The 24,442-nt window shown below is 36.9% G+C and overlaps 1 protein-coding gene and 1 long non-coding RNA gene across 2 annotated transcripts; one reads left to right on the top strand and one right to left on the bottom strand.

Annotated features, from left to right (window-relative positions):
• The first annotated feature begins 803 nt into the window (after window positions 1–803).
• Sema5c (Semaphorin 5c) lies at window positions 804–18,095 on the top strand. The gene is made up of 11 exons (XM_020946183.2): window positions 804–1,395; window positions 2,258–2,421; window positions 3,058–3,157; window positions 12,185–12,392; window positions 12,474–12,647; window positions 13,502–13,633; window positions 14,769–14,968; window positions 15,034–16,760; window positions 16,822–16,977; window positions 17,041–17,243; window positions 17,306–18,095. Exons 1-11 carry the CDS (start codon window positions 1,391–1,393, stop codon window positions 17,528–17,530), a joined length of 3,294 nt encoding a protein of 1,097 aa, XP_020801842.2. The 5' UTR covers window positions 804–1,390; the 3' UTR covers window positions 17,531–18,095.
• Window positions 18,096–18,660: 565 nt separating this feature from the next.
• On the bottom strand, window positions 18,661–19,356 carry LOC110178963 (uncharacterized). Its single transcript, XR_015270850.1, has 2 exons — window positions 19,130–19,356; window positions 18,661–19,061 (listed from the first exon to the last, which is right to left on the bottom strand). It is a non-coding gene; the product is annotated as an uncharacterized LOC110178963 (long non-coding RNA).
• Window positions 19,357–24,442: the final 5,086 nt, after the last annotated feature.

The raw sequence follows: 24,442 nt of genomic DNA, 5'->3' as shown, positions 1-24,442 counted from the left end.
TTAATATATTTTTAATATAAGGTTTTCTATAATCTAAACCTTCGCGAATATATTGTTAATATTGTATATTATTTTATAACAAATAGGAGAAGTATGATCAATGATCATCTTCAATGAACTCAGAAAGGAACCTTGCATCTATCTATTACTATATTTCCTAACTGGTTCTAGCATTCTTGTAATGGAAACCTACATTTATTTACTAAAACAATTTACTAAACATACAACAAAAACAATATCTTTTAAGATTTCTTAACGTAAATGATTTTTTAGTAATAAAAATGTCAAGAATTAGGCTACCTATATATTATATTAAAATCATAAGATAGTAAATGTATCCTATTTAATTTTTGGATTTTTCTTTTCTACATGTATCTGATGCTAATATTACCTTATTTTTTAAATATTTTCTTTACAACCTTTACTTCATTTGAGCAGTTTTTACTAAAATCATTTATAAAATCATATCTTTTGTTATTCCCTTTGAGGTCTTTTAAACAGGCTTTCACTAATATCATTCTGTATTTCGTATCTTTCGTTATCTTTGAGTAGTTAAGATATATAAAATATTTAAATTTTTCTCCCAGTGCATATTCCAAGCCCAAGCCGATGTTGAGCCGAAGTCGAGGCCGCTGCCGAAGCCGGTTCTTCTCATGAAGAGCGCTGCCACTGCGATGTGGGCAGCGATTGCGCGTCGGCGTTTTAGCCTGTTCTCAGCTCTACTCTTTGCTCTCCTCTCCCATTTGTTGTTTGTTTTGTGCTTGTGCTTCGTTTTTACGTTTTTTGCTTTCGCTCCATTCGTCGCTCCGTAACGACACACACTCTTGGTGCTATATCGGATCGGCTGACTGTTCAGTTTGTTGTGACTCTCAGAGCGGTTAACTTGGTCGATCCGGCGGGCATGCGCGACTCTGCTATATCTGAATCTGAAGAATTGTAAGAGGAGGAAACCGAGGCAGAAGAAAATACAAAAAACCCGTCTCTCGCTATATTCGTCGTCATTGTTTTTGTTGTTTGGCTTGGTGTCTATCTCTGTGCCTTTTGTCAATGTTTTTTAAGCCAAACTCCAGACGGAAGGCGAAATTTTAATTTTCCACTGAAAATTTCCCAAAACAAATCTAAAAATATCTGAAACAAAAATCTTAAACAAAAATTTCACACAAAAAAATTGTTTCAATATTGTGTTGTGCTGTGAAAAGTGAAAAATCGGAGATCTATAAAGATCACCTAAAAAAAGAGTATTAAAACACGCGCTTTTATCGATCTGGTTTCTTATCAAGCACATGCTTATATTATACAATTTACCAACAGTCTTTTACAATCTACTCACCACAAAAGTTGAATGGAATAAATTTTAATCTACCTTTTTTTGCACGCTACGTGACACTAAATGAAGTAAGTTTCCAACAATCTGTTCTGTAATCGGCATTTTTAACTGTTTACATTTTTTTTATTGAAAATATATATAGTATTTACGTTTTGAGGAAGTGTAAAATGTTTCACGAACAATACGACAATATTACATTGAGAGTGTGATTAAAAATTTATAAAGCTCTGATAACAAATACATTTTTTTATTAAGTAGGAAGAGTGTTTATTGTGACTGATAATGTAGAGAATTGGAGGAAGTTGAATAAATGTAAATAATAAAATAAAATTTAAATGAATGCTATATAATTAAAATCCAATCGAATCAATGTAATCAATTTCTTTAAGTACAATTATAATACTTTTCAGTTACCTCGCCAGTCATTGTTTGTGTATTTTATATTGTATTTATTCGTTTTAGTAAAGTTTCTTATTTATTTTAATTTTGATGTTTAAGTAGAAAATAAAAGTGAAAAATGTAAATAATTTCATTAAATTATAAATTGTAGTTGTCAGTTTTAGTAGCTTCGTAATGAATTAATGATGAATTTTTAAGGCATATCTAAATAAATACCACTCTTGGCTTATTGTCATCAAGACTCCTTCAAAAATTTGCTATCTAGGGACTTTTAATCTATATTTTTGTATAATAAGTTTTGAATTTAAAAAAATAGTTCTAAATGGAAGACATAACTTAGGAAAAATAGCATTATTTTCAATTCATTAAGCTTTGCTGCAGAGCTCCTTATTCGATTTATAAAATTGCATATTACTTTAAAGAATAACTACTTTCCTAAACTTCAAAAGTTTTTATTACCTTCTGTTAATTTCTCTATAATTTACTTTTTTTTTAATATTAAAGTTAACCCATATTTTTCTACCTTTCCAGCATGTTAATATTAAAACTACCTAAAATGTTTAGCCAACTTTGGCTTCTATTGCTTCTGTCACTCTTAACCCTACAAGGCCCACAGCCAACGGCTGGAAGTGGTTACAAGACGTCATCGAATGTGGAATTGCTGGAGAATGATTCGCGATATATCTCATATCAAGGTGAGTTTCTGGGGCGGAGGATTATCAAAAATAAAATTACATGAAAACCGTGTCAATTGCAAGGCAATCAATCAAGTCAAACCCACTTGAGGAAAACTGTAAACTGTAAAAGCCATAAATTGGGTTGATGTCTGTCAGAACTTCAAGTGACTCTCAGAGTCTGCACTCGATTACGAAAGGGAGAGTGGCCAACAGGTGCCATTTCACCCACCCAACCACTATATATTTTTTATATTTTTTGTCTTATTTGCTTGTCAACAAAAGAATTCCCCAGCCCCAACCAGTCGCATTTATGACACCTCTATAAATCCGAGTATCTCCGGGTTTTTAATCAGAAATCGCTTCGTGTTTTGCATTTTGTTTAAATATTTGTTATTTTTTCTCTGGCTTTGCAAACGGAATGTATCTTCAAGTTGGACACGAAATGCGAACTCAGCTTGAGATTTCTGTTGACAATGATTTTAATTTTTGTTTAGGGTTTTCTCCACCACAAGTTAAATATTTAAAAATTCCAAGGAAAATGATGGAAGAGAGAGCCCTTCAGAAAAAAAACACTTGAATATTAAAATTTTTTACTGAAATTGTGAGAGAGAAAGGTTAAATGTAAAAATATTAATTTTATTTATTTCTTTTCAGATTTAATGTCAACTGCCAAACGATTTTACGATCCCGAAACGAGCTGGTATTCGGAAATGCTTTTTGATGTGGCCAGGAATCAAGTGATTGTCGGCGCCAGGTAAGAACCAGGAGCCCTTTTAACTTATGTTATTAGCCTTGTTATTATGGGTTTTGGTTTCCGGTTAATATTGAGTCACGGTTAAGTCGTGCACGTAGTCATTCTGACTGTTCTTTTGCGCCAAAGACCCAAAAGATTATAATTATTATTTTGTGTAGACTCACTTTTAATTAGTAGCACCGATAAGTGGGTCATTATTTTCAAAATAGATAGCGATACGGGAAAACACCCCCCAAAAAATAAATCTTCTTGGACGTACGTATGTTATGTAGAGGGGTTATCAGGCATTACGTAAAATTCAGGGAACCAGAGAAAATAAACAGATGCATTGCGTACGTAAAATTCTGGCTGATAATGTTCTTTTTTGGTGTGTTTTTTTAATGACGCAAGTTTAATTTTACAAAACACGTATAAAAATGAAAGTGCACGCTTTAATTTAACCAAAAAAAAAAACTCTTTTATATCAGCAAAGTTTGAATAAAAAACACCTCTCCAAAAGAACCTTATCTCAAGTACCTGCTCTGCGCGAAGGGAATAAATAAAGATAATTGAGTGTAAAAATAAAAATAAAAATTAAGGGAAAACGCTAAGGTAACCGAAAAAAGAAATATATAGCAGGGCAAAGAAAAAGAGCTAAAGATTATGTGTGTGTACTCCACTTATTTGTTGAGCAATTTAATATACGAGTATACGAGTATACTCATACTCGTACTCGCACTCGTACTCATTCTCCTACTCATTCTCGTATCTGTATCTTGTAGTTTGTTTTTCATTTACGCGCTGAGGTACCCGAGGCTTGAGGTCTATTTGTTTTTTGCCTCGCATAGATGCGACACTTCTTCCAGTGGAAGTCCCGCGATAAGATACTCTTTTGGACACAGATGTCTATAGTGTCGTCATATTGATAAACTCACCAATACTTATAGAGGGAGAGGTACCTTAACCCATTGGTGTAGGAAAGTCATTTATCAAGCCCGTTTGTCGTCAATCATTTGTCAGACATTTTCAGTATCTTTTCCCCTATACTTACTCTCTTATTTTTACACTTTTTCAAAACTCTTATTTACTAGGTTTTCTGAATAATGGTTATGGCGATAAGGTTTCGATAAAAAAAAAGAAGTTGCCATCGAAGGGCAGTTGCTCCAAATAGAGACCAAAAAAAGTAGGTGGGCAGATAGGCAAGTGGGCTTTATTAAACCACATAAAATGTAATTTATTTTTATAATGTGTAGGCTTACTCGATAAAGCCAACTAATCAAAAGGGCCTAGACGGGTTTTAGATTGCAGCTGCCGGGGGGATTTTCTTTTTTTTTTCGTTTGAAGATAGTAGAAGTTTTGCTTTGTGAAAGTTAATGAAGATTTGTGGGTTTTTTTGAACTATAAAGATTGGTGTATCTAAGGGTATATATGTTTGATAAGAAGTAATAAATGAATCAATCAGTAAGAGCGGTAAAAAATAACCATATAAGATATCAATTCTTGGAAATAGAATATATAGTTTTTAATATTATATTATTTGATCACCTAGATCAACCTTAATCAAAGAACCTGAAATAATTATAAATTAAATATTACCAAAGCAAGAACCCAAATTTAGACAGCATAAAAGGCCTTCGAGTATTAAGATTTATATTTATTACAAAATGTGTCAAGCTGGATAGTCCTCTATTATGATGTACACTCAAAGATTAATACAATCTTGAATCAGACACTATATTTTGTACAAGATAAGCCCAACCAACAAACCACCTAGTTCTAATCTCTCTAGCAAAACCACCTAAGGTTAACAATCATCCTTTGCCAGTGTGGTTTTGATAAGGCTTCGCCTCAAAGATATATATAAAAATATATATAGGTACATAGAAGACCTGCAAGTACCCCTAAGTAAGCCACCGGAATGACCCTCGGAGTTTTGCTGCCACGTTAAAACCATCTCTAATCGCAGACCGCATTTTAATTGCGGCTCGAACGAACAGTATCTAAACTAGTTGTACAATTGTTTTATGATTTCTGCGGTTCAGATGGGCAATTGCCCCGGTATCGCATCGTAGTATCTGTGTGCGAGTCTGTCGTGCACAGATGTGTTGGTGAGCGAGTGCATGCTCCTTGTGAAGTATCTGGATCTGGACTGCAGCACACTTGACACGACTGCAAGATCGGATTACGGGCCAGCCGCCTGTTGACGAGGTCTGGAAATGGGAATGGGAATGGGAATGGAAACGGGAGTGGAATGGGAATGGAAACGGGAGTGGAATGGGAATGGAATCGGGACTGGAAGGGGATATGGGACTCCGACGATGTTCCATGACGAGTGACGAGGCAACTTGGTTGCTTTTGTCAGGAGCAAGAGAGTACACTGAAGAAATAATTCTATTAGAGTCAAAATCGTTCATTCTTCAAGTTAATTTACAAATTAAAATATTTTAATTAAATTAATAAACACTCTCTAAATTAGTTTAGTTTATATGTGAGATTTTTGGTAAATTATACAACTTATAAATATTATTAATATTTAAAAGTCCGAAGCTTGTAACTCAAGGAAGAAATCATTTCCGACCCTATAAATCATATATATTCTTGATCAGCATAAACAGCCCAATCGATTTAGCCATATTCTGTCAAAAAATAATTTGTTCAAAATTGTTCCAAAATTTAAAAATAAGATAAGGGGGTTACATCGTTAAAGTTTTCAATAAATTGTCTAAATGATCAATTTTAAATTGAGTATGCAGATTTTTTAATCTAATAAAAACCAGCACAGAAAAGCTTTTCAAATTGAAATTAATGCATTTTTGGCTTAGTTATGAGATTTTAAATCTTTGATTTGTCCAAGAAAATGTCATACAAAAATATTGTTAAGTATATATCAATCCTATAATTCATAGCAAACTTCAAGGGTATCCTAACTTCGGCTACCTTCTTTCTTTTGTTGGTTGCAACTGGCCGAAATTTGATATAGACTGCATTAAAATAATATTTCGTTTTGTTTTCGCTTTCGTTCGCCTGCGAGTGGCAACCTTTATTGTGAGCTCCTGCAGTTCCAGTACTTGAAGATATATACAAAAAAATATATATGTATATATATTTAAATATATATACTACATAATGCTGGCATTATTTTGTTTTTGAGGGGTCGCTAAAGCGCTGGTTTTCGTATTGTGGCTTGTTGCAAATGGAGCATGCAAATGTCCTGCTGGGAAGCATTTCAAATGTTTATACAAATGGCTCAACGAAATGTTATATAAACAAGGAAATTATTTTCGTGTGTTAAGCATTAAACATAATATTATTTTTTCCACTCGAATATCAGTGGGGTGACTTTCATGGGAAACAATGGTTCCAGAAAATGGATACTAAAGGGTATAGAAAAAATAAATAAATGCATAAAGTTACAAGGATGTTTATGGATTTAAAAAAAAAAGATAGGAAATATTTTTTATGATAATAAATCATATTTAGCATTGGTTTAGAACCACCCAAAACTCAATTTTTGTAAGTACAAATCCACAAATATGCACCTGTGACAGCCAACGTCAGTCCAATGGCTACTGGAGCTTACGGATACCTAAAAAAATTGAAATCAAAATTAATCAAACCATGTTCCAAGACAGGGGCGTACTCTAGGGGGGGGGGGGTTTAAAGGGGGACAAACATTTTTGCATATTTTTATTTAAAAAAAAAACTCTTGAGCGGCTCCAGACTGACAAACAGCTATTCGAATGCGGATTGAGTTTGAGTTGGAGTGCAAGGAATGCGGCAGTCAGTGTAGGTAGAGCTCAGCTTAGAGGTACAGTGAGGCCTAATTAAAAGGAACTAAAATCTGCTTAAATACCAAAGAAAATATTTATAAATTATAGAGAAAATACAGCACAGTTTTAATGCTATTTATTTATAATAATAATAGTTAAAGGCTTATCGGAATATTAATGATTTGTAAATCCTGAATTTCAATTTGTTAGAAGAACCTTCTTTTAAGATTTATCTTTTTAGCAAGCTCACCTGTAATTGGCACAGTTTTACCTGAGATTAGTGGCTGTGGCTGCAATGGCTATTTTAATTACAAGTAACCCATTTAAGTCCGAACAGCAAGAGTGCCGCCAGAGCGGCAGACATAACGCCCACGCACCTGGCGCACCGGCGTCCACTTGAGCAACTTACTCGCACAGGTAACAGGTAACAGGCGACAGGCGGCGACACCGCATTTTTAATAGCTCCAGTCATATAGATATATATGTATATATACCTATGGTATCTGTATCTGTATCTGTATCTCAAGCCCCGACTCCACTTGCTCCACTCACTGCGCTTTACAAAGAGGCCTTTTTGTTATCTTGTCGCGCTTGTCGTTCAAATAAAAGTTGCCGGCAAAAAGGTGTGCAAGGAGTGCGAAATAAGCGCACTGCGAATACTCAAAAAAGGTGCATGGATATAGATATAAAAGCTAGCAGATACTATATTAGTGGTCTTTTTAAGGTTGATGATGTAAATGGGTCAGGGCGAATTTGTTGTAGCATTTTATAGGTATTTCTGTCTGGTCAGTTTGTTGATTACAATAGGTAAAGCAAGTAAAATAAAGAGTTTCCAAATAAGGTTTCATTACAAATTTTTAAACCACTTTAGGTATGCAATTTGAAGTATTTATTGTAATAATAAATAATATGTAAGTCCCTTTAGATCCTTAAATAAATCACCATTATAGATTCACTTCTCTGCTTGCCCTGTCACTTCCTCTAGGTGTAATTAATTCCTATAAAATCTCACTAATTACGTGCTGTTTAGGTTCGTTTAAGAATTCTAGTGATAATGTCTTAGATATGCCGCTGAAGCTTAGAGAAGAGACTGCTTCTTCGATGATCGAGTGAGCAAACATCCGAGTATTTCCATGCCCAAAGCTCTGGCATATTTGCACGCAAGCGCTTTGCAAAAAAAGATAACGAATGGCAAAGTATAATGACAAATACAAATTAAACAACTAATAAAACAAAACAAAAAATAAAACAAAAAACAAATAGCATACAAAATACGATACTAGAGTTCGGCCAAAAATTAAAAGCGGCAAAAGAAAAGCGCGAAACATGTGTATCGGCCTTTTTCACACCTAAGCAGAATACCAGGTGAAACGAAAGATAAAATCAGGTGAGGCGGCAGCTGATGATGATGAGGGGGAAAAGAGAAGGGGTGTGGGGAGCTATGGTTTTTTTGAAAGCCAATGCTAATTGACAAGGCCGTTGCTTATCGCCGCACGGGGTGGTGCACGTTGGCAGTGAGGCAGTTGAGGTTTTCTAAAAAGCAACAAGAAACAGCTCAATGAACTTGTCAGGTGCAGAGAGAGAAAAAGTTAGATACTTATATTTAGATTTTAGATTTTTTGATTTATTTAGATTTTAATTTCCATTCCATTTAATGGAGTATAAAGAGTTTTATTAACCTAATAAAAACTAACAGAAATGATTTCCGATTTGAAATTAATACATTTTTGGTTTAGTTATGAGATTTTGAAATTTTGATTTGTTGAAAAATTGTCATATAAAACTATCAATAGATATTGATTTAAAGAATGAGAATATTTTAATTATTTTGCTTATTATTAATTATTTTAGGTAAATATGCCTCAAAAACAATAATAATTAAAAATAACAAACATAAAGTAAACAAAGAAAAGTAATCTAATTCAATTCAAATTCAAATTCTATTTAATATTTCTATTCTATAAATCTTTAAGTTTCAATCCAGTCTAAATTTCTTTCTATGCTGATAGGAATCGTGCTAAAATTAACACAAACTTTAGGAATTTGTAACGCCTATTTGCAATACCTTTTATTATTTATTTTTAAACACACCTAATATAAAAACATTTTTAGAACTGAAGAAATAATACATTTACTTCATATTATTTCAGTTGATATTTTAATAAACATAGAAAGTCTAAATGACTAAGAAATAATTTTGAGTCTCTATTTAATGTTTAGATTAAATCATTTTTATTATCTAAGAAGTCATAATCTCCCATTAACCTACTAAAACAATAGTAAATATGTACTTTTTATAATAAAGATTTTTAAAAACAACAATAAATATGTGCACTGTTTTAAGAAAGATTGTAAAACCATGTAGTTAGATTTATTTTTGAACGTGACAAAGGCAAGGTCTTAAAAAATATTTAAAATTTAGTCACAAGCAAAATAAAACTTTCATAACAAATGGGGATAGTATAATATATCATTTAGTATACAAAAACTAAGCTTGAGCTTTATAAAAGGTCTTCCTAGCTAAAGTTAATGATTTTCCATCTCATGTTGTTTAATTTTCACCTGCCTGAGACCTGTAATTATGGATGTATAAGTATATAAGTATGAATATATGAATGTACGGATGTACTTAGTGAGCATAGCAAATGTAATCACAGCGTTGAGGAGGCCGCACTTGTCCGGGTACTGAACTCGGCAAGAACTGGGCTCTGTAACGAATACAATCAGCAGTAATTAATTTTTGCAGCCGTTAAGTCTAGGCAAGATTTACACACACTCCACTGGACGGGGCAGTATATACAATTTTTTCCTCTCGCACTTAAACATTTTTTGTTGCACCTTGCATTTTTGCAATTGTCACATTTCCCGGCTTTTGTCACGTCATTTTCACAGGGGTTTTTTCTAAATATAAACATTTTACTTGATGAGTTAGTGTCATGGGGTGTTGCCTGAGAGGTGCCAAAAGGGGTTATATGATTTCCGTTGACGCCCCTCTTGAAGATTTGCAATCACTCTACGTACACTTATATCAGTCTTTACATAAAGAACCTTTTTCAAACACTAAGTCTCATGGCGCAGTTGTAATCTTGGGTTTTAATGGCTCTCATTTACTTTGGAATTACCTGGGGAATAATAAATATATATTGTTGTTTACAAGTATTTCAGTTAATACTTGAGACCTTACCCAACAAGCTTAACAATTGTCAATAAATGTTGGCTACCCGCCAAAGGTTTTCATAAGCTCCTAAAGTTGATAAGACCAGAACAAGGTTCACAGGCCATAAAGGATATATAAGCCACAAAAGTATTACATTTAGAAACTAAAAAATTAAAGCCACAAACAGGTCATAATAAATGATATTATACTAAAGTAATGACATAACTCTATAAAAAGCAAAACAGCCATAAAACTCTTGTAAAAATATGTGCTCCTACCTAGCTCTTGACATTATTTCCGGTAGTTATTTGACAGATCAATTAATTATCGCCTAATTGAAGGCTATAAATTAGGCTTGAAATGGCTTTGAAAATGGTATAATATATTTGCATCTGCCCATGTCTGGCTTACATCTTTTTGCCAGGACTATTGACAGCTGCTTTTTCAATTGAGAGTTTTTAAGGGAAGGGCGATGCCTGCGTTATATTTTTTTGCTAAATGTTGGCGTGTTTATTACCTCATCACGTACCGCTTAAAAACGCAAAAGGAGGGAATGCGTGGAGCTCAGGTTACCACCTGAGCGATATAATGAACAAACTGAGGTGCAAAACTGGACGGAGGTGCCACGCGCCTTGCGCCAGCTGCAATCCAAATGATTGATATTGGGCGAGCTGGCTCGTCAGCTCAATATTTTGCACTGAAAGAAAAATACTAACTTAAATATTATTAACTTAAATTAAATATTCTTTGGAAAAAAAAATATTTAATATGCCGAAATATCTAGAAACATCTAGGATATCTAAGTACTTCCCTATATTCATATTTATTATTCCCTTGAATAGAGACGTTTGGTTTCTATATTTTTCCCCCGGTTCCTATGAGTCTCAGGCTTTCGAATTTACTCATTTTTTTTCTGAGTGTCCTCTGGCACTGCCCAACTATATATTGAATATATTCCTAAGGCCTCTAAACAGCCACAAGTGACCATTAGATCGCTGGACTGTGGGCAGTGATCTCTTTTTTCGCTTCGGCTCTTTGGCGACGTCTGGCCGGAGACAACGGCAACGGCGGCGGCGGCATTCCTTCTCAAGCCCAAGCTTGGCGGCGTTCTCCATTCCATTCCAATCCAATTCAATCCAATCCAGCTTTCCAGGCCAAGCCCCTTTCCCCTTGAAAAATCCCCCCCCCCATATCCGATTGGAAAAAAATGGCGCTGTCCAAGTCGAGATGTAACCATTTAGCAATTGCTTCTCGCGCATTCGAATGCACTTGATCTATTGATCTTCGTGTTCGTTTCGCCAAATCCGCGTAGCACAGTGGTTGTGTTTGGGAGTTTATACAGGGGTTACTTTAGGGATGAAATAGATATAATCTAAATATACCATTATAAATAAAAATAAACAAAGAACTAGACTAGTTTTTTTAAAGGAAACCCTTTTAAAAAAAAGGGGGTTTATACATATTTCTACTATCTCAAATGCAATTAAGCGAATTACTGACTTTCCCTGTATCAGAATGTTGGTTAACTTAAATTATACAAATATAAATGTATTTATTTATACATAAATATATCAATCTTATCGATGCCTAACCCTCGAGCAAGTCTCTGTAGTTTTCCCAGTCTTTAAAGTCGCCCACAACTTTGTGTTTATCTTGGCTAAAACTTTTCCAAATGGCACACTGCAAAATTGGCAACCACTGTGCCGGGGCCAAGTTTTCGTTACCTGTTTGCCTTGCAGTTCAATGCACTGGCGGCCAACCAGTTCAAAAAATTATGACAGCAAATGGCAAGGGGAGGTGAGAAGGAGTTGCAGCTGAAGTTGGAGCCGGAGCCGGAGTCTGCCTTATTTGTAAACAATTGTGGGCCGTCTCTCTAACTGTTACTGCTGGCCAATAGGCCGCCTTTCAATGAGACGAGCACTGAAAGAAATTGAATGAAATCTGACAAAAGAAAAATGTTGAAATAAACTAAATTTGATAGCTAGAGATTTCAGAAACCTATGCAAAATAAACTGAGAAGAAGCTAATCATATTAACTAATGTTGATTAATGTTTCCCCATCAATCTTACTTTTAATCCCTGTAATCCCCTGTCTTAATCTTAAATATCTTCCTTTTACAGGGACACTCTATTCCGCATGTCTTTCGATCTGGAACCGCTGGAGCGTTCCAGCTGGGGGGCCACACCATCGGAGATTGCCATGTGCCAGGCAAAAGGCCAGTCGGAGCGATGGTGTCGCAACTATGTGCGCGTGCTCCACAGCTACGGTGAGAACCAGCTGTACGCGTGTGGGACGAACGCCTTCCAGCCGAGCTGCTCGTGGCGCCAGGTGAGTGGTTGTCGTCGTGGTCCACCAAGTCGTCCAAGAGTCGCCAAACTGACGCGACTGATTTACCCCTCTTTCCCGCAGATGGAGAACCTCAACATCACCGGCGTGGACAGCGGCGTGGTCAAGTGCCCCTTCCATCCGCAGGCAAATAGCACCAGTTTGCTCCAAGCCAATGGACAATTGTTTGTAGGAACTGCCACGGATTTTTCGGGCAGTGATGTGGCAATCCTGCGAACGGGAGTGCAATCCAATGAGGTGGGTTTCGGGGGTTACTGCCTTGGCTCACATGGCGTATGAGTAATATTTTAATATATTTAAAATATTTATTGTGGGTTTTTAATGCTTACTTAATTAATGTTTATTTTATTTATTAATTTTATTTGGATTTTATCTTAATTTTACTTGACTTTAATTTGTTCAGTTATAGGCGAATTAATCTTAGCTTCGCACACATTGCGTATGAGTAATATTTCTGTATTTCATATCTTTATTTGGGTTTTTTGCATGTTTTATTTTATTATGGTTATTTAATTTGCTAATTTTAGTTAGCATTATTCTTAAAATCATTTGATTTGTATGTGTTTGGGTATAGAAAACTTTATTTTCGCTTGGCACACCCTGCGTATGAGTAATTTTTTTGTATTTCATATATCTTTTGGGAGTTTTTTACATGTTTTTTATTATGATTATTTAATTTGCAAGTTTTATTAAATATTTTCTATTAAATAACTTGATTTTAATAAGTTTAGTTATACACGACTTCATGTTCGCTTGGCACACCCTGCGTATGAGTAATTTATTTACTTCATACAAGCCTTTAATCTTATTTTTGCTGCTTTTAATCTGTGTAATGTTCCCTTTTTTGTTAAACTGTTTTTAATTTATTTTTAAACTCTTTTCATGAATTTCAACTAAATGTAGCTTTAATTTAATAAATAAAAGATAGTAGAATGTAACTAAAATACACTTTTATGTTAAGACAAAGAAAAAGGGGGAAAAATATACATTAAAATTTTATTTAATTCCCTTTGTTCCCTTTTATAATTTACACAATTATTATTTATTTATTAAAATTAAATATTTAACATTTGTTAATATCTAATTTTCAGCGTTTCCTTCGTACCAAGCAATATAATAACAACTGGCTAAGTGGAGCCCAATTCGTGGGAAGCTTCGAGGCTGGCAACTTTGTCTACTTTTTGCTACGCGAGTCCGCTGCCGAGCACATGAGCTGTGGCAAGGTAAAGTTATTAACTAACAAGAATGAAAGCTAACTTCGGAACGCCGAAGTTTGTATACCCTTGCAGATTGAAGTTGGAGGATCACTAGGAATTAATACAATATAAGTTATATATATTTATGTTAAAAAACAATAAGGTAATGCCTGATCTTAGTTAATTACTGCTCATAGTTCTATAAATCGTCCGATCGTTCCGATGTCAGCTATATATATATGTATAGATATAGAACACCGATTCGGCATACTTCGATTTATACACTAGTAAATTTATATAGAAGAATAACTGCATGGTTTCACTCAAATAGCTTAAATTTGTTCCAAAACACATCTCGCACATCTGTGCATATGATTCCCAACTGGTTCTAACATCCCCGGAACGAAGTGACTGCTGCCGGCCAAGTCTCAGAAATGTGTTGTGTTACAAAGTTGCAAGTCATTGTTTATTAGTGTTCAAAGTTAGTAACTGATCATACATACTTATTGGTCATAGATACTTACTGGTCATAGATACCTACTGGTCATAGATACTTACTGGTCATAGTTATTAACTGACCATAGCTACTTACTGATTATAGTTACTTAATGATATTTACTGATCATAGTTACTTACTGGTCATAGATACTTACTGTTTAGAGTTACTTACGATTCTTAGTTACTTTCCTCCTAAAGTTAATTACTGATCATAGTTCTTTAAATCGTCCTATTGTTCCTATGTCAGCTATATATATGTATAGATATAGTCCACCGATTCGCCATGCTCCGATTTATATACTAGTAGAATTATATAGGAAGATAACTCCATAGTTTCATTCAAATAGCTTAAATTTGTTCCAAAACAAATCTCGCACATGTGAGCTTATGATTCCCAACTGGTTCTCACATCCCCGGAACGAAGTGACTGCTGCCGGCCAGGTCTCAGAAATGTGTTGTGTTACAAAGTTGCAAGTCATTGTTTATTAGTGTTCAAAATTAGTAACTAATCATAGATACTTACGGTCATAGATACTTACTGTTCAGAGGTTATTACTGATCATAGTAACTAACTGACCATAGTTACTTATTGATTATAGTTACTTACTGCTCATAATTAATTACTTAATTACTTAATACTTACTCATCCTCTTCATCCCCACAGGTGATCTATTCAAGGATAGCTCGTGTCTGCAAAAACGATGCTGGCGGCGGCAGACTTTTGAAAGAGAATTGGACATCCTTTTTGAAGGCTCGCCTCAACTGCTCACTGCCCGGGGAATATCCCTACTATTTCGATGAGATCCAGGGCATGACATATGCCGAATCCGAGTCCATACTATATGCCACCTTTAGAACTTCAGGGTAGGTTTTACCTGAAGGTTTTACGGAGATTTCTTTCATACTAATCCATTGAATTTTCCCCACAGTTCCAGCATCTTCGGCTCGGCTGTCTGTGCTTACAATCTAAGTGCCATCAATGAAGCCTTCGATGGACCCTTCAGGCACCAGGAGCACGCAGATGCCGCCTGGCAAACGGTGGACACCAACCAGAGGAGCCAGTTTCAGTGTGCCAGTGGATCGACTAGCTTTGGTCACTGGTTGGAGAGTTCCCGGTACCAACTAATGGACAAGTCAGTTCAACCCATTGGAGCCCAGCCCTTGTATCACTCAAAGTTGGAGCAATTTGGTCGCCTGGCTCTGGACATCATTCATACGAAAACGGAGCAGGTGCATGTCCTATTTGTGGCCAGCAGTGGAAATAACATCAAGAAGCTATCTGTAAAGTATGACAGAGGCGAGGCTCAAACCTGTCTGGTGGAACTCTGGCAGGCAGATGATACCGGAAGCAGTTCTCTCCTAAACATGGCATACCTGAAGGTTAGCGACTCCCTTTACCTGGGCACAGATTTGGCGCTCACTCGGATTCCCGCCCAGCACTGCAGCCGACATGTGTCGCAGTCAAGTTGCCTTAACGCCATGGATCCATACTGCGGTTGGAACGAACTGGTGGAGCGTTGCATGCCCCAGCCTTTGGACTCCTCGGTGTGGCAGCATTGGCATCAGGCACCGCAGCTTACTTGCCCCGTGCTGAATGCCCCCATCGATGGCGGCTGGTCCACATGGAGCAACTGGGCTGTGTGCCAACAGCATGAGCAACCGGATAGCAACTGTCAGTGCAGGCAGCGAACTTGCAACAACCCGCAGCCTCAACATGGAGGTTCCAGCTGCGAAGGCATAAGCACCCAGGTGACCAATTGCACCCAACATGGTGGCTGGACAGAGTGGTCCGCTTGGTCGCCCTGCTCTCAAACCTGCGGCATTGCAGTGAAGATCCGGCGACGTACCTGCGGCAACCCGCGGCCAGCTCATGGCGGACGCACCTGTGTGGGTTCGGAACAATCGGAGATTTACTGTCGCCATTTGCCACCATGTCCGGTGGCCAAGCCGCAGTCCGTGGACGGTGGCTGGGGACCCTGGGGCGAGTGGAGCGAATGCAGTGCCCAGTGTGGTGGTGGCTTCCGTATGAGACGAAGGGAGTGCAATGATCCTGCTCCATTGAATGGAGGCATGGAGTGCCCTGGCTGTCGTCTGGATTACGAGGAGTGCAACATGCAGAGCTGTCAGGAGGTGCGCAAACTCAGTGCCTGGACTCCTTGGCTAACGGCAGGGGGTAGTGGAAACTCAAGTGAACCTCACCTGGAGCGGCGCTATAGGTACGCCTGCCGAGCCACCAGTCCCGATGCCAGTTCCGTGCGCATTAGCCTGGCCAAGGAGGAGTCCCGTAGCTGTCATGCCGATGGTAGTTGTCAGCGACAAGGTGATCATGATTCCATGGATACTGGAGATGCGGCAGATTGGTCACCTTGCAGCGTGAGTTGTGGTGGTGGCATGCAGCATCGGCAGCGAGGACGTGGCACTCAGAGTCGCGCCTGTAATCTACAGGCTTGTCCCACGGATGAGCAACTGACGGGCAATGCCATTGACAATGAGCTGGAGCATGGAGAGTGGGGTTGCTGGTCGGAATGGTCTGCCTGTTCGGTAACCTGTGGCTTGGGTCTGCGCAGGCGTACGCGACGGTGTCTGAGTGGACACGAAAGGATGTGCCAGGGACGTGCTCTCGAAGAGCAAAAGTGTGAAATGGTGCCATGCGAAGGTGGGTCTTTTAAATCTTTGAATTTGCTCTCAGACTAAGATCTCTTTTTATTCCTTTTTAGACTTTCTGGGCTGGAGTTCTTGGAGCGAGTGGTCTAGCTGTTCTAGTGATGGCATTCGCCTGAGACATCGTCGCTGTCTTATGGAGCAACCGAATTCCCAGGAATGCCGTGGAGCAGAATTTGAGAAGACTGCCTGTGTCCCTAATGAATGCGAAGGTAGGTTTTGCTTTCTTAAATCTTACTAAGACCTATATTAATCTTTATTCTGTTAACTTATAGATATACAAACTGCCTCTACAGCCACTGTGCCCATTGTAATTGGAGTTTGCCTGCTTATAACTGTGGCCTGTTGCCTGGCCACTTATCGTTACACAAAACACAGATTCCTGCTGAGTGCTGAAGAGGCTCTGAACAAGACCACAACAACCACAGCCAGTTTTGACACTTATCCCAATCAGTATTCCAGTCTGCCCACCAAAGATGTGAGTTATCTTTACCTACAATCCCCTAAAAAGTAATAATAAATATCTTTTAATACTTCTAGTACTACGATCAGCGACCGAAGCGTCAGTCCAGCTTCCGTATGCCTGCCAAGACAAGCAATTTGGGTAATGGCAATGGCAATGGCACTCTCAATCGCAACAATATGCATCACAATAATACACCCAAAGTGCTGGCCAAGACTTATAATGACTGTGAGACGGGAACGTTGAAGCGACAGTCGGCTTTGAATAATTGCCGGAGCAATATTGATGATGAAAAGTTCTAGATCCGGATATATTACTGTCTCCTCTAGTGCCATGGATATATTAGAACGATATATATATATATATGTTTTTTTTTGCGCCAAATCAGATGCAGAAGCAAAAAGTTCCTTGACTGACTCACATTGAGTCGTTTTAGTTAAGCTAATTGAGGTAGTTATGGACCTAAGTAGTTTTGATTAAGTTAGTTTAAGTCTAAAGTTAAGTTCAGGAAGTATTTTATGTGGGATTTCCATTCAAAACATTTCAAAATTTCCACTCACTCTGTTCTTGCATTTAATTCTGTAGATAGAGTCACTTAAAATTGTTGTACAAATCGTTTAAGTTTATAATAAACAAACAAAGCGAGACTGACCGTTAATCATTTTTTAGATACAAAAAAAATATGTGCTAAATTTACCAAAATTAATGCCATGGAGCTAAATATTCAACAATATTTAATTATGTTTAATTATATGAATTAGTTTACTTTTAACTTATCATAGTTTATGGAGTCAAAACTGACTTAGTCGAAATAGAGCCTAAGATACGTAAACAACGAGAAAATAAAACGAGTTTTACTAACCAAAATATATGAGAAATTGTTTTTGAAAAATTCATTTATGAAATAATTACGATATAAATTATTTGACTTATTTATCTTTTCAAAGAGCATGGCACTAAATTGTGATCGTTTTATATTTAGTACATTTTAGACACTCAGTAAATGCAGAAACCCACGATCAGCTAGACTTGGAACTAAAGTTTATAGATTCTAAATGACCATAATACTTAATGATATTATAGCGAGTGGAACTAAAGTTTAGTACTTCATCAAATTATCAATACACCAACCATTAATCAGCCAGACCTACTGCCTAAATTTATACAAACCAAATTAAATGGAATATAATTTATTTGTATGGTCAATAGAATCATATTTCCTTTTGTTGTAAAGTGACAGAGATATGGTTTGGTTCCATTTGACCTAAATTGATTTAGACCACAACTTTTTAGTACATCAGTCACTAGCCAATACATACACATTTTTTTAGGCCAGCTTACAACCCAGAGGTTGTAGTTTACAAAATCAAGAAAATACACATATTTAATAGCGCTACAGCTGTAAATAAAGCAATGTAGAAGTATATAAAGATATATTTTTTTTCTTTTTATTTTCTATTTTTTTTAATAAAACAATCACCTATGATTTTTTCGAGTCTTCCTGTACTAATAAATTCTGAATATACAAGCAAGAGTCAGCTATTTCCTTTGGCTTAAAGTTTTGACATTTTGACTGGTATATCGTTTCTGGCACTTCTGGGCTTTCTTTGCTTTTCCTTTGACTGGACTCTTTATAATCTCACTTGATCTTTCGACGAATTGTGCACGCTGGTGACAGGACATTTGATTCCAGCAAATCCTGGCTTCTTGAACTATCCTTTCGGTAAATAACGCCAGCAAGTTGTAAAATGCTTCAGGATTCGGAATGCTGCGTACAAAAGAGATGCGCGTTTTCACCTGTTTGTCCTTAGAGCTCTGGCGAAGATTGTCTTCCTATTTGAAGTGTTAAAGAAAACAGAAGAAGCTTAAGATTGGTATCAAAGGATAACAGAAACTCTCACCTCTTCAATGGAAACTCTAAGCATATAAGAGCTACGCCCTTCAGGTTTGTAGAAAGAAAAGGTAGTCATAATTTAAATATATATCCTGTTAAAAAAGTGTTTTCTAAGGACTTAAATTATAGATTTAATAATTATATATGTTCCTAAAAAAAACTACAATGTTTAAGCTAATGATTTAGACTGGATGTTTATATTGAATTTGAACAAAGACTCAACGGTTGCTGAAATAGTTTAATATTTTATTTGTTAATATTAATTCAAAAAAATTCCAATACCTTTTCAATCATAGTATTTTTCTAAATGATACCTTTACAAATTAAAATAGCTTGCCTTAATACTTGAAATACTGATACTAATTTATAATCTCAACTTATGATATTACATTTCCAATTTCTCCATAATTTATTTCAATGGGTTTAACAAACGATCAATTGCCTTGACTCTGGCCTGGTCTCCCAAAAAAATTTATGTGCGGTTCCCACAATAATTTATCAAAGCGACAACCAACCGGCAATTTGAAAATGAAAACTCCCGAGGACTGCTTAAATGATCTTCCAAGATTAAGAGGATTCAGCGCGCAGGCGCACCATCAAAAGTCATCAGGAAGGTGTCACAAATCATTCACACACGACAAGGGGGAAAATTCGATGGGGAATGAGCTCGCTGGAAGTGATATTAAAGCGGCCGAAGATAAATACGGGGAAGCGAGGCCAGGGAAATTGAAACAGTTGCTTGGAAAAATCAAGCAAAGACCGAGGACTATGTAGCCAGCTAGCACTTCCAGCGAAGCGTTCAGCCATCGTGTAATACAATCCGTGCGTAACTATAACTACTTAGTACACGCATGTATCTTGTAGCTTCGATCCGTGAGGTGAATAAACTCCAATCTGTGACTGCGCTTGCGCCTGCGCCAAGTATCTATCTCTTCATGGCGGGAAGTGTGTCCTCCTGTTGCTGTCATCCAATTTCAAAACATGAAAAATTAGTCCATTTCCGTTGCCTAGATGGCATCTCCTCCATGTGCTCACCTCGGCTCATCCTTGGCCCCGCCAGGGGTTGAATGAACTGCAATTGTATCCAGATTCAGTCCTGCACGGCAGACTTGTTGCCGCATTGCGCTATATTATCCCACCACCACCTTTTAGGTGCATTGAACTCGGGCTTAGGATAGTTCGTTGGGGTTGCGGTTGCAGTGGTTTTTCCACTGGCAAGTACAGTCACCGGGAGGACAATTTTTAAGTTAGTTGATCATAAATTATTAATTGTATGGGGGGTTAAGATATACAAGATTTATAAAGGCTTTCTTTGTTGCAAGCTATTTCAATTTCTCAACTATAGTAGTGTAAATTATGCTCTTCATTACTCTCTTTTCATACCTTTGCAGGGTTTCATAAGTTCAGTCAGGAGCTTCAAATACTGTGAAGGAGTCATTTCCGATCCTATAAATCATAAATATTCTTGATTCTGATTCTGATTTTCACTGCAAGGGTAGATAAATATTGGTTTCCCAAAGTCAGTAAATAAGAAAATAAAGTAAATTTTTTATTTTTATAAATACGAAACAATTTTCGAGTATCTCTTTCAATGGGAAAAGCGATGCCTCAGCTTAATATTTAATGATTATTAGCTGAAGCTGAAATTAGCTAAAGATATTACAAGTTTTGTAAAACTAAAACAAAACATAGTATCCTTAAATTTATTCTTAGTTTTTTTCCTCTAATTTTGATATTTAGCTAACATTTCTGGAACCCCTTTTCCATATTCTAGAATTCTTTTAAATATTCGCTCCCCTTTTAGGCATCTACTGAAGTCCGAGCCTTAAGATGGCAGTGCAATTAAATGGCAACCAAGCAAGCGACACTCTGGTTCCGCCATCAACCCGCTGCCCTCCGTCTTCTCCTCCTGCTCCTCCTACTCCTCCTTAGCCTCTGCTCCGATTGCTCCATATCTCAGGGGCACAGATCCCATTAGAAACCGAGCACGCTTCGCGGGGTGCAACGAAAACAGACGCAGCGTCTGCTCCCGAGGATCAGTGGTGCTCAGAAGAGTTCATTAATGCCTCTAAAAAAGAAAATTATAGATAAGATATATAAGGAAAATATATTTAAAATTTGTATATGAATAAGAAAATATTTAAAAAACTGGTTTTAGTTTTTAGTTTTCATTTTAAATTGGAATATACCTATTTAAATAGCTCCTATGATGTTTACCTGTATTTAAAAATTGGGTATGTAAATATTTCATATTATATATTAGTATCTTATCTAGTAAAACTTACTTTTTAAATGTAAATCTGCATGCTTAAATTTCTTTAAATTCCTCGAGCTAAAATCAAGCTAACTAAACATTTTGTTTTCTAGAAAATAAAACGGAATCTAACGAAAGTGATGGACCGGCGCTGACTGCACGTTCTTCCCGTGACTATTTTTAGCGCCGCCTCTGGGCTCTCCTTCTAGTTAGCACCGGGGCGTAGATACACGTACTCGTAGATACACGTACTCTGACATCCGTGCGCACGGATGTATCTGCATCTTCGCCTCCTGTTGCTGAGGGCGGCTGCGGCTGCGCTGCCCTACCGCCGCTGCTGCTGCTGCTGCAGTTGATATTCATCCGTCGGATGCAGTTGCCGCCAGCTCGGCGATCCGCTCGTCTCAATTGCATTCCAGCGCGCGTTCGGTTCGGATACGGTTACATTACGGCGGATAAAAGATACGGATGCAGCATTAGCGCGAGAAGGATTGATTGCCACATTGGATTATCAGTGAAATAATAGTGAAAAATAGTGACAGTGAGAGAAGATCTGAGGCAAAGTGGCAATGCACACTCGATATACTTGCCCCGTGATTAAGAAAAGTTCCTAAATAATTATTAAACACAAACAGATTGTGATCCTGATTGGATTTGTGATTAAGAATTGTGAAAATTGTAAACTACACAGGCGTTCCAAATATTACAAAGACGAAGGATTAATAACATCTTTTAAAGGTTTGTTTTTGAAAATATATTAGTTGTAGAGCGTAAAATACTTTAAAGGTTTTATCTTGGGTCTTGGCACTACAGTCATTATTTAAATCGAGGCAGTCTGATGAAATTAAAATAAATAAAGAAGAAGTTACAGAAGAAACACAGAGACAAATTTTAGACAAGATTTAAAAAGAATAAGGTCAATATTAAATACTAAGGATATGTGTGTACTTTTTTGAAATATTGATCTTAGCTCATAAGAAGTTGCTCAAAAAAGGATAACATATCAGAGTATAGGTATTCTTATATTTATAATAATTGGAATAGTTACACAATCCTTTCTTGTATTTCACCCATCGTAATCCATATACACCTAAAGAGAGACCTCAAAATAATCCCCTTAAATGAGTAATGCCAAAGTAATTCGATGTCGGCCTAAGTAGCCAGCGGAATTTCGCATTATCTCCCCAATCGCCAGATCGAGAGGCATCCTAAAAAGGGAGCATCGTTCGGTGACCACATCCCAGAGCATTTAAGTGGAAATGTGGAAATGTCTGCTGGAGCGGCGAGCCGAAACAAAGGCAGCTGAATTTAAATTGGGAACCAACTGAAAAATGTCGCCTTCAGTTCGATGGGGCGCACGTTGCCTCCTCTTTAGGATGGGTAAAATCTAAAGAAAAAGAAATCAAGAAAGGAAGCTAACTACAAGAAGCCGAAGTTTATATACCTTTACAGTTTTCCATAAAACTATAGGATCAAATTGGAAATAACTAAGCTTGAATCAATATTTATCAATATTTTTATATTACAAGAAATATGACGAGTAATCAATCAAAATTAAAAAATCGCATAACTAAGCCAAAAATGCATTAATTTTAATTCGGAAATCTGTTTTTTGCTAGTTGTTATTGGATTAACAAATCTGCATACTCAATTTAAAATTTCAGTATATTACATTTTTGGCCAAATTTTGAAAATTTTCATGATGTAACCCCTTATCGTTTTTTTTTTTCTTCAAATATTGAAAAATTTTCAAAAAATTAATTTTTTGACTGAACATGCCTAGATCGATTCTCCTGTTGATTCTGATCAAGAATATATATGATTTATAGGGTCGAAAAAGACTCCTTCACTGAGTTACAAGCTTCTGACTATAACTAAAATACCCTGTAAGGGTATATACATATAAAAAAACAAAAACAGCAACGTTCAAAATGTAAACAACACAAAAAGAGTGAACGAAACACAAGTTCAAGATTCTCACAGATACTCGGCACACACACACACTCGCAGGAACGAATAGCTAAAAGTAGAAACGCGCGCAGACGAAGCAATAAACTGCACGGAAAGTAGTTTAATGCAGTTTGCTGGGGATCCTGGCAGGCCCCCCTTGCACCTCCCAGACCCCTGTCCCCTGTCCCTGTCCCCGTTCCGTGGCGCACGACAAACAACTACAACTACAAATAGAAATAAAATACAACAACTGCAGCCACGTCGCGTCGCGCTTAGTTTTTCCTCTGTCGATCGTTTGCCTGATCTATTTTCGTACCGCTCTTGGGATGTGTAGTTTTTCGTCGCCTCGAGTAATTTGTTTGTTGCATTAGTTTGGTGGAAATTCTACACTGCGGGAAATTTTATATCATATTTACATATTTATCTATGGTATATCTAAATATTTATCAACCATTTTGCTTAATAAGCATAAATAGCTTAGCATTTGAAATCGTGTTAAAATGTGCTGAAAAGTATGCTATAAAATATCGCACTGCAAAAATGCATTGCAAATACTTTGAGTAGGTGAAACATTTTACCTTTCCAGCTGATTTTAACAACACAGGAATCCTTCTAGATCTTGATTAAATAGATCTATATAATATTTTTATATTCCCTATAAGTCTTCAGTGCATTTTCGTCAAACCCAAGCAAACTAAAATCGTTCCTTTGCTTGTTCCCCATCACAGCAAAAAAATTTGCACTCAAACAAACCGGGAGAAGGGAATGCGGTATGACCACAAATGTTTATTTAAAACTTTTGCATTGCCAAAGTCAACTTTGCAGTGGCACAAGCCAAACGTTAGTTTTTCCCCAAGCGAGTTCAACAAAATCTCTGGAAAATAGGGGGAAACAACTACAATAACTATTGCAAACACCTACTCGAGGGGAAAATTAGGGGACAGAAGCAGGGGCCAGGGAAATGGGTATGTCAAGAGGCCGACGACATTGATCTACAGTTGAAACTCCCTAAAAGGCCAAGCTCTAGAAATTATAAAGTCTCCCTAGAGTGGGAATATACTCTTAAGTTGAAGGTTTAGAGGTTTGACTGTACCAGGAGTTCTTTGCTCCGAAGAA

This window comes from Drosophila serrata, unplaced genomic scaffold, assembly GCF_035046125.1.
Source record: "Drosophila serrata isolate PLE 108 unplaced genomic scaffold, ASM3504612v1 contig_204, whole genome shotgun sequence".
NCBI classification, from domain to species: domain Eukaryota; kingdom Metazoa; phylum Arthropoda; class Insecta; order Diptera; family Drosophilidae; genus Drosophila; species Drosophila serrata.
This window is presented reverse-complemented; position numbering and strand designations above follow the sequence as displayed.

Bases quoted from the DNA above. Each gene is read 5' to 3' on its own strand.
- Sema5c (XM_020946183.2), top strand. The intron at 2,422-3,057 runs GTGAGTTTCTGG...ATTTCTTTTCAG, and splicing joins GCGATATATCTCATATCAAG to ATTTAATGTCAACTGCCAAA. The intron at 3,158-12,184 runs GTAAGAACCAGG...TTCCTTTTACAG, and splicing joins CAAGTGATTGTCGGCGCCAG to GGACACTCTATTCCGCATGT.